Consider the following 22039-nt stretch of genomic DNA (forward strand, 5'->3'; position numbering starts at 1 on the left):
CAAGATACGAGTTGTGACAGTTTTAGGAGTTCAAAGCACTGGGAAGTCAACTCTCCTCAACACAATGTTTGGAGTTCAGTTTGCTGTTAGCAGTGGCAGATGCACAAGAGGCGCCTTCATGCTTCTAATAGGCGTATCTGAGGAATTCAGATCAGAGCTTCAATGTGACTATATCCTTGTAATCGACACAGAGGGCTTAAAATCTCTAGAGCTGGCAAAACTAGCTGATAACTAGCTGATTAGCATGATAATGAACTTGCGACCCTGGTTGTTGGGCTGAGCGACATTACTATAGTCAACATTGCCATGGAAAACGCAACAGAAATGAAAGACACTTTGCAAATTGTTGTCCATGCCTTTCTCCGCATGAAAGCAGGTGGGGAAAAAGCCCTGTTGTCATTTTGTGCATCAAAACACGGCAGGTGTTGCTGTGCATGAAAAGATCTTAAGAGAGAGAAAGATTTTCTTGCAGCAGCTAGATGAAATGACACAAGCAGCTGCTAAATGGAGAAAATTGGTAACAACAAGAAATTTACAGACATTCTAGAGTACAACATTGATAAAAACAACTGGTACATACCTGGACTGTGGCTTGGAGTTCCTCCAATGGCACCTGTCAGTACCAATTACAGTGAGGAGGTGAATAACTTGAAGGATGGCATACTTGACATTTTCAAGGCAACAAAAGTCCCAGCACAGAATTTCTTGGAATTTGAAGAATGGATAAGAAGTCTCTGGAAGGCTGTCCAATTTGAAAACTTCATTTTCAGTTTTCGCAACAGCCTCGTCGCTGAAGCGTACTCCAAACTTTGTGTGGAGTTTAACACTTGGGAATGGGCATTCAAGAAGCACATGATTGACTGGTACACAAAGTCTGAGACCAAAATCTTCCAACATGGGTGCACTGTCAGTGCAGTCAATGAATGCACCTAATGATTGATGACATATTGGCTAATTTAAAACATGAAGTTGCTCATGAGCTTGACAAAGAGGAGAAAATCCTTTTTGATAAAATTGAGCAATACTTTGAAAATGAGGAGGAACATGTGCACTTTGTTGAAAATCACAAGGAGGACTTTTTAAATAGTGCACGGGAGACTTCAAAGGGAGACTGAGACTGATCTAAGAAACAAACTGGAGAATGCTGTACTGATACAGAAGGGAATTGAAAAGGTGGAACTAATAAAGCAAAAGCAAAGGGACACCATGAAAGAAAAAGTGCTCAATTTGATCAGTGTCTGCAGGAATAAAAAAAAAGCCTCTCTGAAAGTGAACTAAATGAGGAATTTAAAAAAATGTGGGATGACATTTTGAAGCAGTTTCCCTTTACATCTCTACCAAGGCAAGATGTGGTGAAGGAAACATACAGACTTCTTATACAGTAACTTGGAAATGAAAGGTGGAGCCGTACGTGAGATGCTATCAAATGTCCCTAGTCTAGATCAGTGTGGCACTGGACCTTTCTATGCAAAGGCTGTAAAAACGAACATATTTAAAAAACTCAAAAAAGGTTCCCTTCGGCCTGCACAGAGGAATAAAAAACACAAATTAATACAACTGGCATGTGACAAAATAATATTTCAGAGCAAAACATTTATTACAAATGAGACAGAGCAAAATCAGACTACAATAGTGCTGACATACAAGAACTGTTGTGTTTCATTGACAAAAATTTGGAAAGCTGCAAGGAATATACAGATAAGCCCTGAAATTGAAGCAGCTCTCAAGATCCACATCTGCGGGAACGCAGCAAGAGCTTTCCAGAAAATGCATGACGACTACATACAGAGAAATGACCCTTTGAAATCCCTTGAAAGTTCAAGGAGCAATGGTTAGCTGACTTTAAAGACCTCTACTACCAACAAGACCAGTGTCAGAACAAGGCAGAGGCGTGCGCCATGAAATGCTTCGCCCCTGCTGTGATGGAATACATCCAGAAACATCTTGGACCTGACATTGTGGAAGAAATGCTGACAGGTGAAAAAGCTGTTGATTTTAGCACACGATCATTTTTCCAGTTTTCGCTTTTAAAACAGCTGCTTCAGGATGACGACTTCAACAATATTTGTGATTATGTGCAAAACTATGAGCAGTTTGTAACTGAGTGGATTTCAGAGAAGATCACTGAACATTTTTCAAAAAAGATGCTTTTCTTAAGTTAGAGATGAAACATTTGAACACAATTGTCAGCAAACTCAAAACAGCTATTGAAAGTGCAAAAAGCATCACAAACAACAGCTGCAATTTTGCACCAATGTCTTCACATGTCTTGATAAAGAGCTGGTCATACCAGTTGACACCCTTAGTGGAACTCTGGCTTTAAACAACTCAGACCCTGTTGAGTTTGCAGATTGCCTTAAATCATCGATAGAAAAAATGCATAAGACTTAGCAGATCAGCTAAGCAGTGCAGGGGGTGTGGAGGCTAAGCTAACCAGACTCTCAGTGAACAGACCTCAAGAGGAGCTCTTCAGCAGAGTGTTTGGCTGTGGGAAGAAGTGTCCATTCTGCAGTGCACCTTGTGAAGCTGGTGGAAAAGACCATACTGAACATTTTGCCTCTATCCATCGGCCACAAGGCATTGGTTACTACAGGTGGGTTCAAACAAGTAAATTAATCCCTGACATATGCTCATCTCTTGTTGCTAGTGAAAAAAAATTCTACGATAAAGACACAGGACAAGAGTGGTATCCATATAAGGAATACAGACAGTTCTATCCAGACTGGAGGATACAGCCTGATACCTGATGATTGGCATTACATCTCTGTACATCAGGCAAATAAATGCTTGGATGATACATTCTTACTGAAATCACACAAAAATGATGATCCATTTCTGTAAATTACACCAGAAGAGTTAAAATAGAGAAGCACTGAAATCACATTCTACGTTCACAGGCTCAATGACCAGGGCTGCACTTCGCAAAAGCATTGTAAGCCCAAATAGATTGTATGTTGCCATCTGTGGGGTTATGGAAATTTATATTATTGTACACAAGTTTCCTTTTAGATAACTTTTTTTTTGCTCAATGACAATCAGTTGAGAAAAAAGCATTGGAATCAAAAATAGAGTTTGCAGTTTTTAGTGCAGTATCATCTATTAAGTATGTAACCACAATATTGGTTAACAAAGAAAAACATTTGTATTTTATTTTATATTACTATCAAACATTGCTCAGATAAAACAACTGTACTATATAAACACTGACTATGGCAAATCTTTTACATGTACAGTGTCAGCATAATGTTTGAAATGTTTTTTAATGCTACATTTGCTATTCTGATATGTTTACATGTAAAAAAAAAAACAGAATTGCAATAAAAACATTTATAACCATTTACTGAATATAATTATAGAAGTATATTTATAAAGAAGAAAACAATAAAGCTCTTGATCTTCGGTCTCTGAAGTTTGATATTTTGAAAACACTGGCCTTATACACAATCAGACCACTTTCACAGCACGTTTGCGTTTGGTGAGCACCCGGGTTCGTTTGACGTCAGAGTTTGGTACGTTTGGCTATTGTGAAAGCTGTAATGCGAACGCGGGTGCAGTCGTACCCTCAAAATAGTCTGCTTGCAGGTCTAAATGCGACACACATACAGTAAACCCAAGTGATGTTTGCTCTGCTATACATATAGCACGAAATTATTAAAACCCAATTTATTTCCCCCCTATTCTGTTTTCTATCACATGCTATGCGCGTTTGTGATGACATCATTTGAACGCAAAAGCACCAGTGTTCGACAGAATCAAGTTCAGTGTGAAACCAGACCACTGCTGCGGGGGGCACCAGGAACAAGCGCGCCCAGGCTCAAACCGCAGCTATTGAGCCCAGTGTAAAAGCCACCTAAAATGCTGGGTTAAAAACAACCCAACTTGGGTTATTTAGCAACACACAATTTTTAAACGCATTATTGGTCAAATAGTTTCTCTACACCAAAAACTGCAGTCCTAAACAATACAAATGGTTCACTTAGAGGGTAAACCTATATTCTAAATCCAACCTAACACTGATTAAAAATAAATAAATAGAAATAAAAATGTTTGGAAGACCCTCACCAAAGCTGAGAAATAACTGACTGTATAAAGAAGAGATATCAGACTACAAGAGAATTTAACCTCGCCAGAGTAACATTACAAAAGTTCAAGTAATTCAAAACCTTTACTGTGAAGTGGAAGAATAAACTTTAAACACATGACAGTATATACAATACATATCTAATATTGTACAGTGTAATATGAAACCGTGTTCCAAAAACAGTTACTGAAGAGTTACAAATTACTCATCGTCTGACAGGTAAATACATTCTGATAAATCTGAAAATACAGTACAGCACATATATGTCTCTGGAAAAATGATCAAAAGCAGCTTACATTTTATTAGCTTCCTAAATGTATGAAAATCGAAGGCAAATATTGATTTTTCAAAGCCAATACATCAGAGTTTTTCCTTTTTCTGTCTTGGCACAAAAGGTGTCATTCATAGTGCAAATTTAATTCACAAATTAAAGCAACACCGAAAGAAGCCTTCTAAATATCCTTCAATATAATTTGCACTAGTGTGTAACATTAAAGATAACAGGGAGAAAACTTACCACAATGTTTCATTTGAAATTTCATCATTTTGAGGATTCAAAATAATTTTGAAACCACAAAGTTGAAGTACTATCTGTCAAATCCACTTTTTTAAATGACTTTGCATGTTTTATACATTCTATCATGTATCCTTCATTGATACATTTTTTTCTATTACCACAGAAATTTTCAGTAATTATGGATGTCAAAAACCCTAACGACATTTTATACAAATAAAATGTACTGCGAGTCTTCCTAAAACAAACAACATGACACTCATAAACAGAGTAAAGACAAACAATTTTTCTTCAGAATTAACCAGTTTGAGCAAAACAATACTAAAGAAGCTTTCAGGTCACAAATCTTCACACGGACTCCTTTATTAGGCCTTCAAACCCATCTATCTCATCCCAAAAAATATTTTTTTCAGATTGTGTTGATGTAACACCATTTGTATCCTTCATGTCTCTTTCGTTATTTTTACTAAAACAAAAAAATAAAAAATAAAATCAAATGTGTGCAAAAAGATAGTTTCCTCCCTCTATTGTTCAGTCTTTAACAGTTGGTGGTCTGAAGTGGCGTTTCAGTGAGAATAGATGTGATGCTTTTTGTGTCTGAGTAACTGTCCTCTTCCTCAGAGCTCAAGGTGCTTCCCAGAGTTGGGCGTCGTGATTGTTGAACCTTCCTCCTAACAAACAATCACATGAATTATAATAGATAATGGAGACCAGTATCAGCCATTGGACTGTTTATAGTTCAGCATTGTAAGCGCACCCTCTAGTGGCCAGAATGTTCAGATAAGCAAGGAGTGAAAACGTTAACTGGACAAAACTGAGACCTAAATAAGAGTAGCTGAGATGTTTGAAGAAGAAGTTTCAGAACAAAAATTTATAGACCGTGTACTCACCCCCTTGTCATCCAAGATGTTCATGTCTTTCTTTCTTCAGTCGTAAACAAATTATGTTTTTTGATGAAAACATTTCAGGATTTTTCTCCATATAATGGACTTCAGTGGTGCTCCTGATTTTGAACATCCAAAATGCAGTTTAAATACAGCTTCAAAGGGCTCTAAATGATTCCAGCTGAGGATGAAGGGTCTTATCTAGCGAAAAGATCAGTTATTTTCTAAAAAACAACCTAAAATGCTTGTCTTGTCTCATTTGCCTGAACTTGTTTTTTTCCAGTTCATGACACTTAGGGTATGTCGAAAAACTCCCATCTCATTTTCTCATACAACTTTAAAATCATCCTACATCGCTGCAGAAGTACCGACCCTATGTTTACAAAGTGAACATTAGGGCTGGCCGATAATAATTTTTTTTTTCATATCAGTCGATATTGATAATTATGATAAATGTCAAATTTTTATTTCTTTTAAGTTTAAAGGCAGATCTTTGCTTTTTTGCTTTATGGTCAGAACATGACAAACACTTCATGTTTTTTTAATTCTTCACACTTTTTCAGTCATTTTTCCTTAATTAATTTCTTAGTTTTGCTTGTTTTATTGAGTAATATTGTTTCAAATCAAGAAACATGTCTGTGTTACCTGATAGTATTAATAATGACAATAATATATTTTTTCTCTTGGAAATACATTTTTGATAGTAACTTGAGCTAGGATCCATATGTAGATTGATGTGCATTATCAAAATCAGTAATATCTGTAAAAATGATAGCAACCTCATTTTCATTAACTGTTTGAGGTGCTTTTTTATTATTATTATTTTTTTTAATTAACCATTGATCTTCAATAGTATCATCCATAGATCATGATAATAACAGTTAAAACCACAAATATAGCACCGCAATAACATGGTAACAATGTAATATGCTTCCTATGTATTTGTACGACATACAGTACTTTAAATACATTTAGTATAAATGCATAAACGCTATAGCTTAATCACAAAAAATACTGTAATTATATTCCATTACTCTCAATACATTTAATACATATCTACTATAATAACATACTAAAATTCGATACAAATATACCCACATTTCTTACACAATACCGCTGTGCAGTTAGTGCTACTACAGTAAATCTATGGTAAACGATGGCGATTTGTAGATTAAAAAGCCTTCTGATTCTACTGTTGCACACAGTGTTTCTCCTGTTTGTCAGCGCTGTTTCATCTGGCTATAAACCGAGTCATTTGTGTTTTTCCCTGAATTCAATCACTTCACACTGGCGCTGTTTAGTGACTGAGATTCATCAGTGAGTAAAGCAATCTGCTCTAGTAAATTCGCGCCGTGTCGCCGTTTGAACTTTGGAGGCAGCATTCCAAGGCAGGAAGGCATCAAGGCACGTCCGAATTCAAATTCTGCTTCACTTCCTGTCTTCAAAGGTACCTTCTTCTGATCGAATTTTGAAGGCAGCATAGATGTATCCTTCGCTGCCTTCGATTTCCCACAGTGCTGTGCGTTTGCGTCATATAGGCTATATAAATAAAGATATTCTGGTGAAATTAGACTTGTAACTTTATATAATAGATGAGATCTTGACCATGATAAACTTTATGAATCATAATAGTGTAAAAAGCATAATAAATAATATTGTTTGTAATAACAGTATTTAATAAAAATGTTCAAATGAGTAGTAAATAAGAATAATATTTACAATATACTACCAATAATAATGAAACAGCCACTAATAACAATGACCTGTTTTGCAATATTACTTGCATCAGTGCTTTTATTTTTTTAAACAAAAAGTAGCTGCCATTCTCAGTCATGTTCTCCGACACACAGACCTTTGGTGGATTAATGACATCGAGGTCTTTATGTATTATTAAAGCATTTATACATAACTGTATAAGATCGTTTTTCTCCAAAATCTACAACTTAACCGTTAGGTAACCTGGCAACGGTGTCACGTTCCGCTGCCTCTGAAGTCTGTCCAAAACTGTTCCCGGAGTTGCCTTCGCAGCCTTTGAAGTCATAAGGCAGCGAGGCAGCAAGTCAGCTGACTAGGCTTTCGGATGCAGCCTATATCGAACATTTATTGAACTCTTGTTATCGTTTATCGAAATTCATATCGCGCGATAATTATCGTTATCTATTTATCGCCCAGCCGTAGTAAACATGCAAAGAAGATCAAATACCCTTTACAAAAAAAATGGTAAAACAGCGATGTAGGATGATTTTGAAGTTGGAGGAGAAAATGAGATGAGTTTTTTGACATACCCTAACTGTCAGGAACCGGAAAAAACTGAGTTCAAAAAACTGCATTTTGGACATTCAAAATTGGGGGCACCACTGAAGTCCAGTATATGGAGAGAAATCCTGAAATGTTTTCCTCAGAAAAAACAAAATAACAATTTCTTTACGATTGAAGAAAGAAAGACATAAACATCTTGGATGACAAGGGGGTGAGTACATTATCTGTAAATTTTTGTTCTGGAAGTGAACTTCTCCTTTAAGACAGTGTAGATCTTTCCTGTACTTTTTCCAACAAATTGATTAAATATTAACATAACATGTAAACAGCAGTGGTGTGCATTGGTGTTCTGAAATGAGAAGGCAAAGTCCAAAGTTTTTTTTTTTTTTTTTAAATCAAATGTAAATTCATGTCCCGGTCACATTTTCCTGGTTAAATAAACATTACTTACAGAAAAAAAAATCGTTTTTTTATTTTTACATTAACAATGTAATCAATATTCTGTTTATTAAAGCCAAGTATGTATCTCATCAAGTTAGTGTTTTTAAGCATTTTACATTAATTTCAAAATAGTAACTCAAGGCAGTAACAATTTAAACAATGCTTTATTTGTGAACTCATATTCAGCTATCCTTTTTAATAGTTCACTTTTTACCATTTTTAAATTTTTCAGATCATCAGTCATCAAAGCTTGCTAAATATTGGTCACTGACAGAGATTTACTTCAAATTTCACCAAGCTTTTTACTCACTAAAAACTCTCATATTTTCAGGCCATTTCAAGTCTTATTTTGACATAACAAAGTGGTTATATCTAAATGTGAGTTCCCTTCCCATTAACGCCATTATATTGTTCATTTAGACTGATTCGTGAACACGCACAAACACAGGAGGCGGGATATATCGTGTGAACCAATCACAGCTGAACATAACCAGTCATATCCAATCATATTACGCTCATATCTATATATTATAGATATTTGAAAGATACTCACTTCAGCTCATTATCCAGTGCGTTGACTTTGGCCTGTAGCGCCTCCTGCAGCTCCCGCTGCTCCTCAAGATCCCGCATAACCTTCCGCCTGACGCCCTCCAAACGCTCCACCTCCCCCTCGCTCTCATCCAGCTGACGCTTTAAAGCCTTTACTCGGAGAGACAGCTAAAGAGATACAAACACAGAGTAGCTGTTTAGATACACACAGCTCCACATGTCCTGCTACCACTATGTATAATTTACAGAAATTACCATTAACAATATAAGTGACCCTGGACCACAAAACCAGTCATAAGTAGCATGGGTATTTTTGTAGCAATAGCCAACAATACATTGTTTGGGTCAAAATTATAATTTTTCTTTTACACCAATAATCATTAGGATATTAAGTAAAGATCATGTTCCATGAAGATATTTTGTAAATTTCCTACCGTAAATATATCAAAACGTAATTTTTGCTTAGTAATATGCATTGCTAAGAACTTCATTTGGTCAACTTTAAAGGTGATTTTCTCAGTATTTACATTTTTTTTGCACCCTAAGATTTCAAATATTCAAACAGTTGTATCTTGACCAAATATTGTCTTATCCTAACAAACCATACATCAGTGCAAAGCATCAGCAATATTTGGCTTTCAGATGATATATAAAGCTCAATTTAAAAAAACTGACCGTCATGACCGTTCATATATATATATATATAAAGAGATTGTTTTATTTTAAAGTACATCAAGTACATACCCCAAAGCACTTGAAATATACACGTATATTTACATGTGCGTGCTTACCTGGTCTCTCTGTTCAGCATGTTGATTTCGCTCCTGGTCCAGGGTGGCCGTCACGTCCTTAAGTTTTCTGTCCAATCTCCTCTGAGCTGCTAGAATGGTGTTTTTCTCTCTAAATGCACAAAAGACAGACAGATGCTTTATTTATTAATATCCAGATTTGTGCTGATTGTGTTTGTGCTTGTCCAGTTGTTTACTTTTCTTCACTTCGCAAACGGTCCTCCAGTTCCTGAATCTTGTTTTCTAGCATCGTGACTCCAGCAGTGGGACGTGCCTGAGTGCCCATATCAGCGATACGAGACTTCAGCTCCTTCGTCTGAGAGACCAAGAGAGATGACAGATGAAATATAGAGTGATAACAGAATGAAGATATTAAATGTGACCCTGGACCACAAAACCAGTCTTAAGTAGCAATAGCCATACATTGTATGGGTCAAAATGACAGATTTTTCTTTTATGCCAAAAATCATTAGGATATTAAGTAAAGATCATGTTCCGTACAGATATTTTGTAAATTTATTACTGTAAATATATCAAAACTTAATTTTTGATTAGTAATATGCATTACTAAAAACAACATTTGGACAACTTTAAAGGCGATTTTCTCCACATTTTTTTTTTTTTTTGTGCACCATCAGATTCCAGATTTTCAAATAGTTGTATTTCGGCCAAATATTGTTCTATCATAACAAATCATACATCAATGGAAAGCTTATTTATTCAGATGATGTATAAATCTCAATTTAAAAAAACTGACCCTATGACTGGCTTTTTGGTCCAGGGGTCACAAATAAATAAATCTGGGGGAAACTAGATTTATTTCTAAAAATAACAAACTTTATATTTTAGGTTAATGTTTATGTTAAAGCAATTAGAAAAATCTTAATTTTAGACCAATATTATTGAAAAGATGTGTGTGTACCTGTCTTTCCAGTGCGCTCTTATCCATCTCAAGATCATGTCGGGCTGAACGTTCTTGCATCAGTTCAGAACGGAGCTGATCCACCTAGAAAAATAAATAAATAAATAAATAAATTTATATCTCTAGTGGTGTACCACCTATGCTTGCTAATATACACTACCAGTCAGAAGTTTTTGAACAGTAATGTTTTTTAAAGAATTTTTTAAAGCCTGCATTTATTTGATCCAAAATACACCAAAAGCAGTAATATTGTGAATTTTTTTTTTTACTACTTAAAATAACTGATTTCTATTTGAATATATTTTAAAATGTAATTTATTTCTTTATACAAATCTAAATTTTAAGCATCATTACTTCAGTCTTCGGTGTTACAAGATACAAGATCGAGAAATCATTCTAATTTTTTTTTATTATCATATATTATTTAAACATTTTTATTATTATTATGGATGTTTAGAACAGTTTAGTACTTTTTTTATGATTCTTTGATGAACAGAAAGATCCAAAGATCAGCATTTATCTGAAATAATAAATGTAAATGTAAATGTAAACATTATACACTATTCCATTCAAAAGCTTTTTTTTTGAGAAAGAAATTATAGAAATTCATATTTAGCAAGGATGCTTTAAATTTATCAAAAGTGATGATAAAGACATTAATAATGTTAAAAAAGATTTCTATTTCAGATAAATGCTGTTCTTTCTAAACTTTCTATTTATCAAAGAAACCTTAAAAAAATTTTATTCAGCTGTTTTCAACACAATAATAATAAAATATTTTTTGAGCAGCAAATCATAATGTAGAATAATTTCTGAAAGATCATGTGACTGGAGTAATGATGCTAAAAATTCAGCTTTGAAATCACAGGAATAAATTACATTTTAAAATATATTCAAATAGAAAACTGTTATTTTAAATAGTAAAAATATTTCAAAATCATACTGTTTTTGCTGTGCTTTGGATCAAATAAATGCCGACTTCCTGAGCAAGAGAGACTAAAAACAATAAAAAATCTTACTTTTCAAAACTTTTGACTGGCAGTGTAAATATGACAAACAAAAAGCAGCCTTTAACTCATCATGTGCATCTGTGTACCTGCTCTCGACTGCGAGTGATGCGTTCATTCAGTAGCTCTGCTCCACTCTTCTCCTCATCCAACTCAATCTCTAATGTCTTCACTTTGTCCTGAAACAAAAATGTGCACTGTTACGAACATCCCTGAAGGTGCATTTACATACATCCCTGAAACAACCCTATAATAATCTCTCTGTTCTTGTTTCCTCTCACTCTTGATCACATGGACATTTAGTTAAGCCTCTAAAAAGAGACTGAGCGCTGTCGAGTTGGTTTCACTCAAGTCACCTCTATCAGACGGATCTCTCTGCTGCGGTCCGTCTGCGAGCTTCTTTCTGTCTCCAGCTCATTCTCCAGGTGTTTGAGACGGCTGCTCAGCAGCTCTTTATCCAGCTGAGCGCTGTCCCTCTCCTCTGAGCACGACAGCAGTTCTTTCTTCAGACGAGACGCCTGAGAAACACACACAACAAAGCACTGAGTATCTGAGAACTGAAAGGCTGTAAGTTCAAACCAGGACCAGGGAACACAAATGTCCAAATAACAATAGATTTAAATGCGCTGATGGATAGAAGCAGTGGGAATATTTTCAAAGGATGTAGCTTTTTTTTCTAGAATTATTGATTTTTGCTTCATAAACACTATGTGGTACTTCAGCACTATGGGTATATAGTGAAAGCTGGTCTGTCTCACCTCCTCCTGGGTGGTCTTTAGGAGGGCCTGCGCTCTCTGTAGCTCAACCAGCCTGTCTTTACTGAGTCTCTGAGCATCCTGCAGCTCTCTACGAGAACGATCCCTGAATTCATCCAACTGAGACTGAAGAACATGCACAGACTGGCGTGAATCTCCCATCATAGACTCCATCTGATAGAAAAAATGAAAATTAAAAACAAAAACACATTTTAAATATTTCTATTTCAAACAAATGCTGTTCTTTCGAACCTTCTCTTCATCAAAGAATCCTGAAAACGTTGATAATAAGAAATGTTATTAGAATACTAGAACGATTTCTGAAGGATCATGTGACACTGAGGACTGTAGTAATGATACTGAAAATTCAAAAAATGTTCATATACAAAACAGCTATTTTCATTTGTAATAATATTTCACAATATTACTATTTTTACAGTGTTTCTGATCAAATAAATGCAGGCTTGGTGAGCAAATGAGACTTCTTCTTTTACAAACGTTTTAAAAATATTGTACCAACCTTACCTTACACAGTAGTGCATGTATAAATTATGCATATAATAATGCTTATAGAGGGTATGCATTGATGTCACTTTCGTGCTGGGACACGCCCCCTCAGCCGGACTGAGTGGCAAAAGAGCCTTCAGCGTGAATAGATTTAATATGGAAGATGCGAAAACGCAAGTAAATAAAAAATGATCAGTTTAAACTAAAGGTTGCTGACTTGATATAATGTTCCTAACAACTCAAATATCCAGTGGTCAATGGATATTGATGCAGCCAGGAAACATGTTTTCTAACACTTATATGTGTCTGATTTTGACATTGGGGAAAACAAATAAAGCAAATTTGCCTTTTGAACTCATTTTGTAAATACAAAATAGGTTGGTCTAAACCCCAGTGATCACTTATATATCATAGATGGTCATATCGTCCAGCTGGAAAACGTATGTAGTTTTTGTCAGTGTTTATTTAAAAACATCCAGTTATGCAGAATTTAAGATGGTAAATATTAAACATATTAACATGAAATGATAACTGCAAATCTGTGTTTCGCTGCCTGGAGACCACTTGTTTCTTTGAATTGCAGCGATTAATTTGCTTCTCTTTTCAGTAGCTTTCATTAGTCTGTAAAAATATACCTCAAGTTTCTTGTCAAATCTATTTGTACAGTCAATCGCAAAGCTCGTTCTGGTTTTAGAGGTGTTTTGTGTGTTCTGCCGCAGCATTCACGTTAAAACCAATGCTGCCACTCAGAGGGCGAAGCCCCAGCCACTCAGCTGATGGTGACATCACATGCATACCCTCTATATGTAGAAGCTTTTATTAACTTCAAACACACACACACACACACACACACACCTCCTTATTGATCTTCTCCAGCGCTCGATCCAGCAGTCTCTTCTGTTCCTCCAGGTCACTCTTGCCACGCCTCAATGCTTCCCTTTCTCTCTCCCTCTCCTCCAACCGTCTATTGAGCTCCTCTTTCTCCTGACCCAGTCGAGATGCTGCGCGCCGGGACTCCTCCAGCTGGTTCCTCAGGTTCCTGTTCTCATCCTCCAGAACATCTGATTCGCTGCTGTCAGGAACACTGGAGTGCAAGCGTGTCTGGAAATGAAAAGAGGAAAAAATACATTAATTGTGCATGTAAGACTAAACTAAAGCAGAAGAGATGAATGGTTATGCCATAATTTTAATGCTAAATACTACTTTGGATTTTAGTTTTTTTTTTTTTACCATGCGAGCTAATCTCTCTCTCAAGCGAGCATTGGCCTCTTGAAGTTCTAGGTTGCTTTCAGTATCCTGAGATTGCTCTGACTTGGAGGGCTACACGAATAGGAAATAAATAGAATAAAGGAACAAATATTACATTTACAAAGTGAAAAGCTGTATAAAGCGACAAGCCCAGTACATCAGAACATATGTGACCCTGGACCACAAAACCAGTCATTAGGGTTTTGAAATATGAATAAATAAGCTTTCCATTGATGTATGGTTTGTTAGGACAGGACAATATTTGGCCGAGATACAACTATTTGAAAATCTGGAATCTGAGGATGTAAAAAAATCTAAATACTGAGAAAATTGCCTTTAAAGTTGTCCAAATGAAGTTCTTAGCAATGCATATTACTAATCAAAAATTAAGTTTTGATATATTTACAGTAAGAAATTGATCTTTACATGGTCTTTACTTAATATAGAAAAATTGATCATTTTGACCCATACAAAAGCCATACCCACTGGCTTTTGCTATAAATATACCCGTGCTACTCGTATTTTCTCTTTAAAATTCAGCATGTCAAGCAAGATGTTAGACAAGTGAGATTCAGTGTGAGTGGCGTTTCCTAATTAGGCCGGACAAAAACAAATATGGATGACATAGCTTAGGTTTTACCTGTTGTGTTTTCTCCAGCACTTTTGCAAGTTCCTCTTTATCTCTCTTTGACTGATTTTTTTAGTCTGTCAATCTCTGCCTTCAGCTCCTTTTCTCGATTCTCATTGGCTTTTGATACTGATTTAAGCTCCTCCTCTTTTGCTGCCTGTGCTTTAACTTTTTCTACTTCTGCAAGAGCTTTCTTCAAATCATCTTGGCACCGCTGCAGCTCCTGAAAATGCAAAGTAACTTTTATACCCGGCTAAAAAACATGTACATTACCAGTCAACATGAAAAGTAACATTTTGAAAAGTAAGATTTTTAAAGTTTTTATAGAGATCTCTTCTGCTCACCAAGCCTGCATTTATTTGATCCAAAATACAGCAAAAGTAGTAATATTGTGAAATATTTTGCTATTTAAAATAATTCTATTTGAATATGCTTTAAAATGTAATTTATTCTTGTGATCAAAGCTAAATTTTAAGCATCATTACTCCAGTCTTTACTGTCACGTGATCCTTCAGAAATCATTCTAATATGCTGATTTGCGGTTCAAGAAATATTGATTATTATTATTATTATTATTATCTATATTTAAAACAGGTGAGAACATTTTTTAAGGTTTCTTTGATGAATATAAAAATCTAACTAAAATAAAAAAGCTTTTTTTTAACATTAACATTTAACTATACCATTAAAAAGTTTGGAGTCAGCATAATAAAATTATAGAAATTAATGCTTTTATTTAACAAGGATGCTTTAAATTGATAAAAAATTATGATAAAGACATTCATAGTGTTACAAAATATTTCTATTTCAGATAAATGCTGAATAAACCTGAAAAAAAAAACTACTCAGCTGTGTTCAACATAATAATAATAATAATATTAATAAATTAGCAGCAAATCAGAATATCAGAATGATTTCTGAAGGATCACGTGACTGGAGTAATGATGCTAAAAATTTAGCTTTAAAAATCACAGGAATAAATTACATTTAAAAATATATTCAAACAGAAAACAGTTATTTTAAATAGTAAAAATATTGCAACATTTTACTGTTTTTGCTGTGCTGTGGATCAAATAATTGCAGGCTTGGTGAGCAGAAGAGACTTCTTTAAGAACAAATTGAAAATCTTACTGTTCAAAAACTTTTGTCTCAAAATTCAGCATTCACAGTGCGCAGTTAGGTGTCACAATGAATCTTTTTGAACCAAAGAAGAAAGAAAACAGACTGTGGCACTTCTATTTGTATTTTACCTTCAATAACGAGCTTGAATCAGTTTCATCAGTTTGTTTCTTAACTGCGAGCAGCTTCTCTTCCAGTTCCTTCTTGTCCTGCTGAGCCTGCAGCAGCCTGTCCAATGAGACAAACACACATTAAAACACACCAACACACATTATTATATTCAGTGTTAGTGCAGATATCCACTGAAATTATTTTATCCAGTAGAAGAATCAACATCCTACAGAAGAATCTGTGTTATTTCAGAATCATGAACAGAACTGAAATGATTCATGACATAAGATTCAATCAAGATTCATTTGAGTGTCCATTCAGATCACCTGCTCAAGAACATTTGACATATTAGTAGAAGCACTGTGTTGTGTTGTTAAGTATTGTATATGCACCAGCTCAGATAGTGAGATCAAAGGATTTTATTTTGATTAGTATTAAAGCTGAGTTTTATTAGATTTTATAACCTGCAGCCAAACCGAAACCAGGTGAATAGATTCTAGTTTAGTGTGTCAGTGTCACTAGGGCAAGATTTTACAACAGTATACTGATTTACACTAAAAGACTTCATCAATCATAGATAATTGTTGATTCATTTCTGCCAGTGGTGTCATTAGTAACGAATCTACAGGACTCTGTCTCACTTTCGAAATGCGCTGCACTGCCCCCGTCTGGCAAACAAGAACCAAAGTGAACACATGAAACACAAAGACAACAATAAACTTTAACAAGCACAAATGATATAAACATACAACATGAAACATACAGAATGAAGACAAACTAAGACAACATATAAAACAGATAATTAAATATAAAATTATGAGTTACAGTTCAGGTCAAATCCTGCTCTAAAAAATGTGATTCGAAACATCTCTTGTCTCATCACATACTACTGTTCATAAGTTTAGGGTCATTTATTTATTTATTTTTTTATATTATTTTATTTTATTTTTTAAAGAAATAAATTTTTTTATTCATATCTTTTTATTCAGCAAGAATGCATTAAATCAAAGAAAATAAAGTCAAATGACAGTGAAGTAAATCATAAATGAAAAAAAAACACTTATTAGCAAAAGCATATTGGTATGATTTCTGAAGGATCATGTGACACTGAAGACTACAGTAATGATGCTGAAAATTCAGATTTGCCATCACAAGAAGAAATTACATTTTAAAATATACTACAGTAGAAAACAGTTATTGTGAAATATTATCACAAGTTAAAATATTGCTGTTGTTTTTACTGTATATTGATCAAATGCAGCTTTGGCAAGCATAAGAGATGTTACAGACCCTAAAATTTTAAACAATAGTGAATATCACTAAAAATAAAGCGTCGTCTCAAATGTGAGCGTGAACTGGATACAGGATAATAACATTATCTATGTTTGAAATAATGCATCAGACAAATTAAATGTGGACCTTTTAGCTTACAGGACCAGAAGACAAAATTCCAGCCAAACATTCATCATACGTACTGAAGTCCTCACATTAACACTGAATGTAAATAAAGGTGTTGGTCATAAAGTTGTTTATACATGATTACAGCAGAGTCGCTTAACTCCTTAGACAAATATGGACTTGAACCTTGGAGTGACACTTTAAGAACTTACTAGAAAAGACAAAACAAAGTTTTAAGTGATTAACGTTGCATAGCTATGGACATATGAGGCTAAAATACTGTAATTTTAACTCTGGGGGCTGATTGTTAAGTATAGTGGTCAATGGACCCACTCACATCACATCATCAATGGCCACTGTCACTCATTTTGTTGCGATTCAGCTGAAATTTGGAATCACTTTATAAACATATCAAAAGTTTGTGTTTCGTGTGTCTGAGCTTACTCTTGGTTGGTGGAGTTAAACTGCTCCTTCCATTGGTCGCTCTGCTCTTTGTATCCCTCTAGCTCCTCCTCCAGAGCCAAGATGGAGGCATTCACCTTCTGACGCTCCTCCTCGATTTCCAGCTGAGACTGTGGATAAGGAGGAGGAATAGACAACAGGTAACAGTGAAAACTTCAATTCTGTACTTGGTTTTTCTCACAACGGTTTGGATAATAAAACAGATCACACATCTGGACCAATTCCAAGATGTCAGGCATGACGATGTAACATTTCTCTTCCATGTTGATCCCAGTGAGGCAGGGACTTGGATTGTGAGGCACAGGCATTCATTTGTCCTGTAGTGTATGTTCACCTGTGAGACTGTCTCCATGCTGTGACGCAGGGCGTCCATGTCTTGACTGTACTGCTCTCTCAGGGCCTCCATCTCTTTATCATGGGACTCCACCTCATCCTTCAGGGCTCCTTTTAGAGCGGTGAGCTCTCGCTCTCTCTGCCTCAGTGTGTCCTCTAGCTTCTGCTTCAGCATCATAGACTCTGACAGCTCTGCCTGCACCGTCATCAAGTTCTGCAGAGAAAAAGAGAAACAAACTCAACTTTCACCATACATATTGGTCCAAATCATCTTTACTTTCTAAGATAGATAGACTGACAGAAAGTTAGTTGTGGTCAAAATTTTACATACACTTTAAAGTATCTGCAAAATATTAATTGTTTTACAATGCGGCCTCAAATGATGCCAAATGCGGTTGTAAACGATCCAGCTGAGAAAAAAGGGTCTTATCTAGCATAACGATTGATTAAAATAACACAATTTATATACTTTTTAATGTCAAACACTCGTCTTGTCTTACTCTGCCTGGACTGTTTTTTACTGGTTCATGACAGTTAGGGTATGTTGAAAAACTCCCATCTCATGTTCTCCCTCAACTTCAAAATCCTATATCGCTGTTTTACCTTTTTTTTTGGTAAGGATGTTTGATCTTCTTTGCATGTTCACTTTGCAAAGACTGGGTCAGTACTTCTGCAGCATTGTAGCATAATTTTAAAATGATTTTTGGAGTTGAGGGAGAAAATATGATTGGAGTTTTTCAACATACCCTAACTGTCTTAAACCAGAATACACAGAGTTCAAGGAGAGCAAGGCAAGACGAGCGTTTGAGAATAAAAAGCATTTACATTTTATTTTTTTAATGAAAATAACCGATCATTTTGCTAGATAAGACCCTTCTTCTTTGGCTGGGATTGTTTACAACTGCACAGGGCACCATAAAAGTCCACTATATGGAGAAAAATCAGGAAATGTTTTTCTCAAAAAACAATTTCTTTACGACTGAAGAAAGAAAGACATGAACATCTTGCATGACAAGGGGGTGAGTACATTATATGTGAATTTTTGTTTCGGAAGTGGACTTCTCCTTTAATGTTCAGGACAAACAGGGGACTTATGAACAACTATCAATAAACAAAAAAAAATACAGCTCTTGATCATTCAGGTCACAAGAATCAAGCTTATGTATACTTCTGAACAGCATCATTTTTATAAATTTAACTATTATTTTCTCTTGTGGACTATATGCAAGCATCTTTTATGTGAAATATCGAATTTGTATTGGATAACTTAAAGCAAATGAGTTGTAAAAGCAGCTTTGGGTGGCAGGGAGGCAACTCTGAAGAAGAAAATTTGGGTTACGTTTGAGCTCATCCGCACATCTCTAGTGTGTAGATACTATGTATCAAATGTTCTGTACCTTTTCAATTTAATTACCTATGTTTGCACTTAATTACACTTTAAACAATGAATAACACTCTCAGTGATTCACATATCTTGCTGCAAAATGTGATTACATATTTAAAGCATTACAAAAGGGGAATTATTCTGTATGTTGTGTGTTTGTGTGCGTACTAGCTGCATTGTGTCAGACTGAGGTGAGTTTTCCAGCGTTCGTCTGAGCTCCTCCTGGAGCTGAGCTAGCTGATCCTCCTGCTGCCGTAAGCGAGACTCCGCTGCCTCTCTATCCATACGCAGCTCAACCATTCTGAAGACAGAAACAACATATCAGACAAATCCAATTTAAAAGTTCACAGGGTTAGATTTTGTATTGTAAATGCACATTTGCTTCCTGTTATAATGCACATTGAGACTCACTGGTCCTGGTTTTCCTGCAGTTCTCTCTTGGCCTTGTCCAGTTGTTGTTGTAATTGTGTGTTCTTGCTAAATGCCTTCTCCAGTTCAGTCTTCATATTGCTGTCAGTCACTGAGATCTCTGGACCCTGTGAAGCACAAAACCCCAGTGAGCTTTAACAATTAATGTAGTGATTTAGCTTGGGCATGCTGTTGATAAGCACAGAAAATTCACACTTACACTAATGCATTTGAAGACTATTTAAAAGCAGAAACAGAAGCCAAAGCTCATATTTTCATTAAAGCACTTGAAAATGTGTGTCTTATAATCTGTAAAGTTATTTAAATCATCCTGTTACTGTTCGAGGCAGCTCAACAGGCTCTACATTACTGATGTGGATCCCGTAAAAACTCCTTCCTGGTATCTTCCGTGCATTATATGAAAGTTTGCTGAAGGGTTGCTGACTTAACTTAGTTATGTCAGGAATTAAAAGACTGAATAACTTTCCAGAGACAAGATTTGTAAGTGATTTTATCATGTAGTTAACTGGAAACCAAAATAAAAAGATTTTGCATGCTTTCACATACTACATGTAAATAGTTTTTTTGGTTTTAAATCCAAAATGTTTAATCTTCAATCCTCCAACATTACAGAGAAAACAATAAATAAATAAAATAGATAAATTCTTAAAAAATATTTTTAAAAATATATTTTATTTTTTATTTGAATTAATACATTTAACATTTGCTTAATGCTACCTCCAACAAAAAAGGCAGAATTTCTTGGGTGATTTAAGCATAAGATATGAAGAGGACTTTAAATCTGAGTAGTTGAACTACTCTGCCAGAACCAAATAGGGATAAGTTTCCATTTTTATTCATTTACGTATAACAACTGAACAAAAAGTCTTTCAAAATCCTATCAATGAGCTTTATTAAAACTAAACACATGTAGCTTTGTTCATACAAGTTGCAGCCCTAAAACAAACATACCTATTTCTACAAGGAGGATGATCTGTGTCATCTCGGGGCTATGCATTCATCTTACAGCAGTAATTTTGCTTCAAATGTCCCCTGAGGAATCACTACATCCTAGCTATCGTATCTAGTTATTCTTACTGTCAATCACAAGATTAGTTTCTGAGTGACTTCTGATACAGATACGCCTTAAATGAATCACCTTATAACTGCACATGGCTGATCTTATTTTAATGAGGAAACATAAAACAAATAATTAGATCTGAAACATGCACACACAGCCAGCAGGCAGCTGTCTGCTCCTCAAATAACCCAGTCCTCTAGGATATCCCATTAGACCATTCAACTGCTGTTGCCATCACTATAATGACCACACATGGCTACTACGAGGTCATTTGAACTGACCTCTTGTGTTGCATGGTCTAAAGTTACTTCTTGAATAAGATCACATTAAAGTACTATTCAAGTCATCTTACTAGAACGTCTAACACCAATGTAAATCAAAACAATTAGACATGTACATAATTATTAGGATAACCATGTCAGATTTATCATCATACACTACCATACAAAAGTTAGGGGTCTTTAAGATTTTATGTTTTTGAAGCAAGTATAAGAAGTGTCTTACACTCATTAAGTCTGTATTTATTTGATCAAAAATACAGTAAAGACAGTAATATTGCAAAGTATTATTACAAATAAAAATAATGGTTTTCTATTTTAATGTATTTTAAAGTGTAATTTATTCCTGTGATGGCAAAGCTGAATTTTCAGAATCATTACTCCAGTCTTTAGTGTCACATGACTCTTCAGAAATCATTCTAATATGCTGATTTGCTGCTCAAGTAGGATATATGGAATTTCACAGAATATGACGGAATTTACCAAATTTTAGATGAATAAATCAAAAGTAGGTCAGTACACTTCAAATCAAAACAAGATATGGACTAGCGTCTATGAATATTAAGCCACAAAAACTATTGCATCATATACAAACAGAAACTTACAAATTTTCATAGCACCCCGTTAAAATTAAAGCTCAGTTTAACTTGAAGAAACTGTGACAGAAATATATTACTTACTGTAATGATACTACTACAACTAATAATAAAATTATTATTAAAACATTATTTTGTCAGGAATATTTACCAGAAAAATTTAATAAATATTTATAAATATTTATATTTAATAATTGAATAATTGTATTATTTAATAATTATTTAATACATATTTTTCAAATATTTAATTTATAAAATTATAATAAATGATTTAAAAAAATAAAAT

General features: G+C 34.9%; 1 protein-coding gene across 1 annotated transcript in view; it reads right to left on the minus strand.

The window, feature by feature from the left end:
- Window positions 1-4146: 4146 nt before the first annotated feature.
- cgnb (cingulin b) overlaps window positions 4147-22039 on the minus strand; it is a 32495-nt gene continuing 14602 nt past the window's right edge. The window contains 18 exon segments of the mRNA XM_051136066.1: window positions 4147-5266; window positions 8733-8896; window positions 9520-9628; window positions 9714-9832; window positions 10439-10522; window positions 11535-11624; window positions 11802-11963; window positions 12204-12374; window positions 13563-13808; window positions 13938-14027; window positions 14596-14655; window positions 14657-14806; window positions 15834-15930; window positions 16455-16481; window positions 17656-17783; window positions 18008-18220; window positions 19559-19691; window positions 19802-19926. Coding sequence (XP_050992023.1) covers window positions 5134-5266; window positions 8733-8896; window positions 9520-9628; window positions 9714-9832; window positions 10439-10522; window positions 11535-11624; window positions 11802-11963; window positions 12204-12374; window positions 13563-13808; window positions 13938-14027; window positions 14596-14655; window positions 14657-14806; window positions 15834-15930; window positions 16455-16481; window positions 17656-17783; window positions 18008-18220; window positions 19559-19691; window positions 19802-19926 — 2301 coding nt within the window. The 3' untranslated portion in view covers window positions 4147-5133.

The sequence above is a fragment of the Labeo rohita genome, chromosome 19 (assembly GCF_022985175.1).
Source record: "Labeo rohita strain BAU-BD-2019 chromosome 19, IGBB_LRoh.1.0, whole genome shotgun sequence".
In the NCBI taxonomy this organism is placed as follows: domain Eukaryota; kingdom Metazoa; phylum Chordata; class Actinopteri; order Cypriniformes; family Cyprinidae; genus Labeo; species Labeo rohita.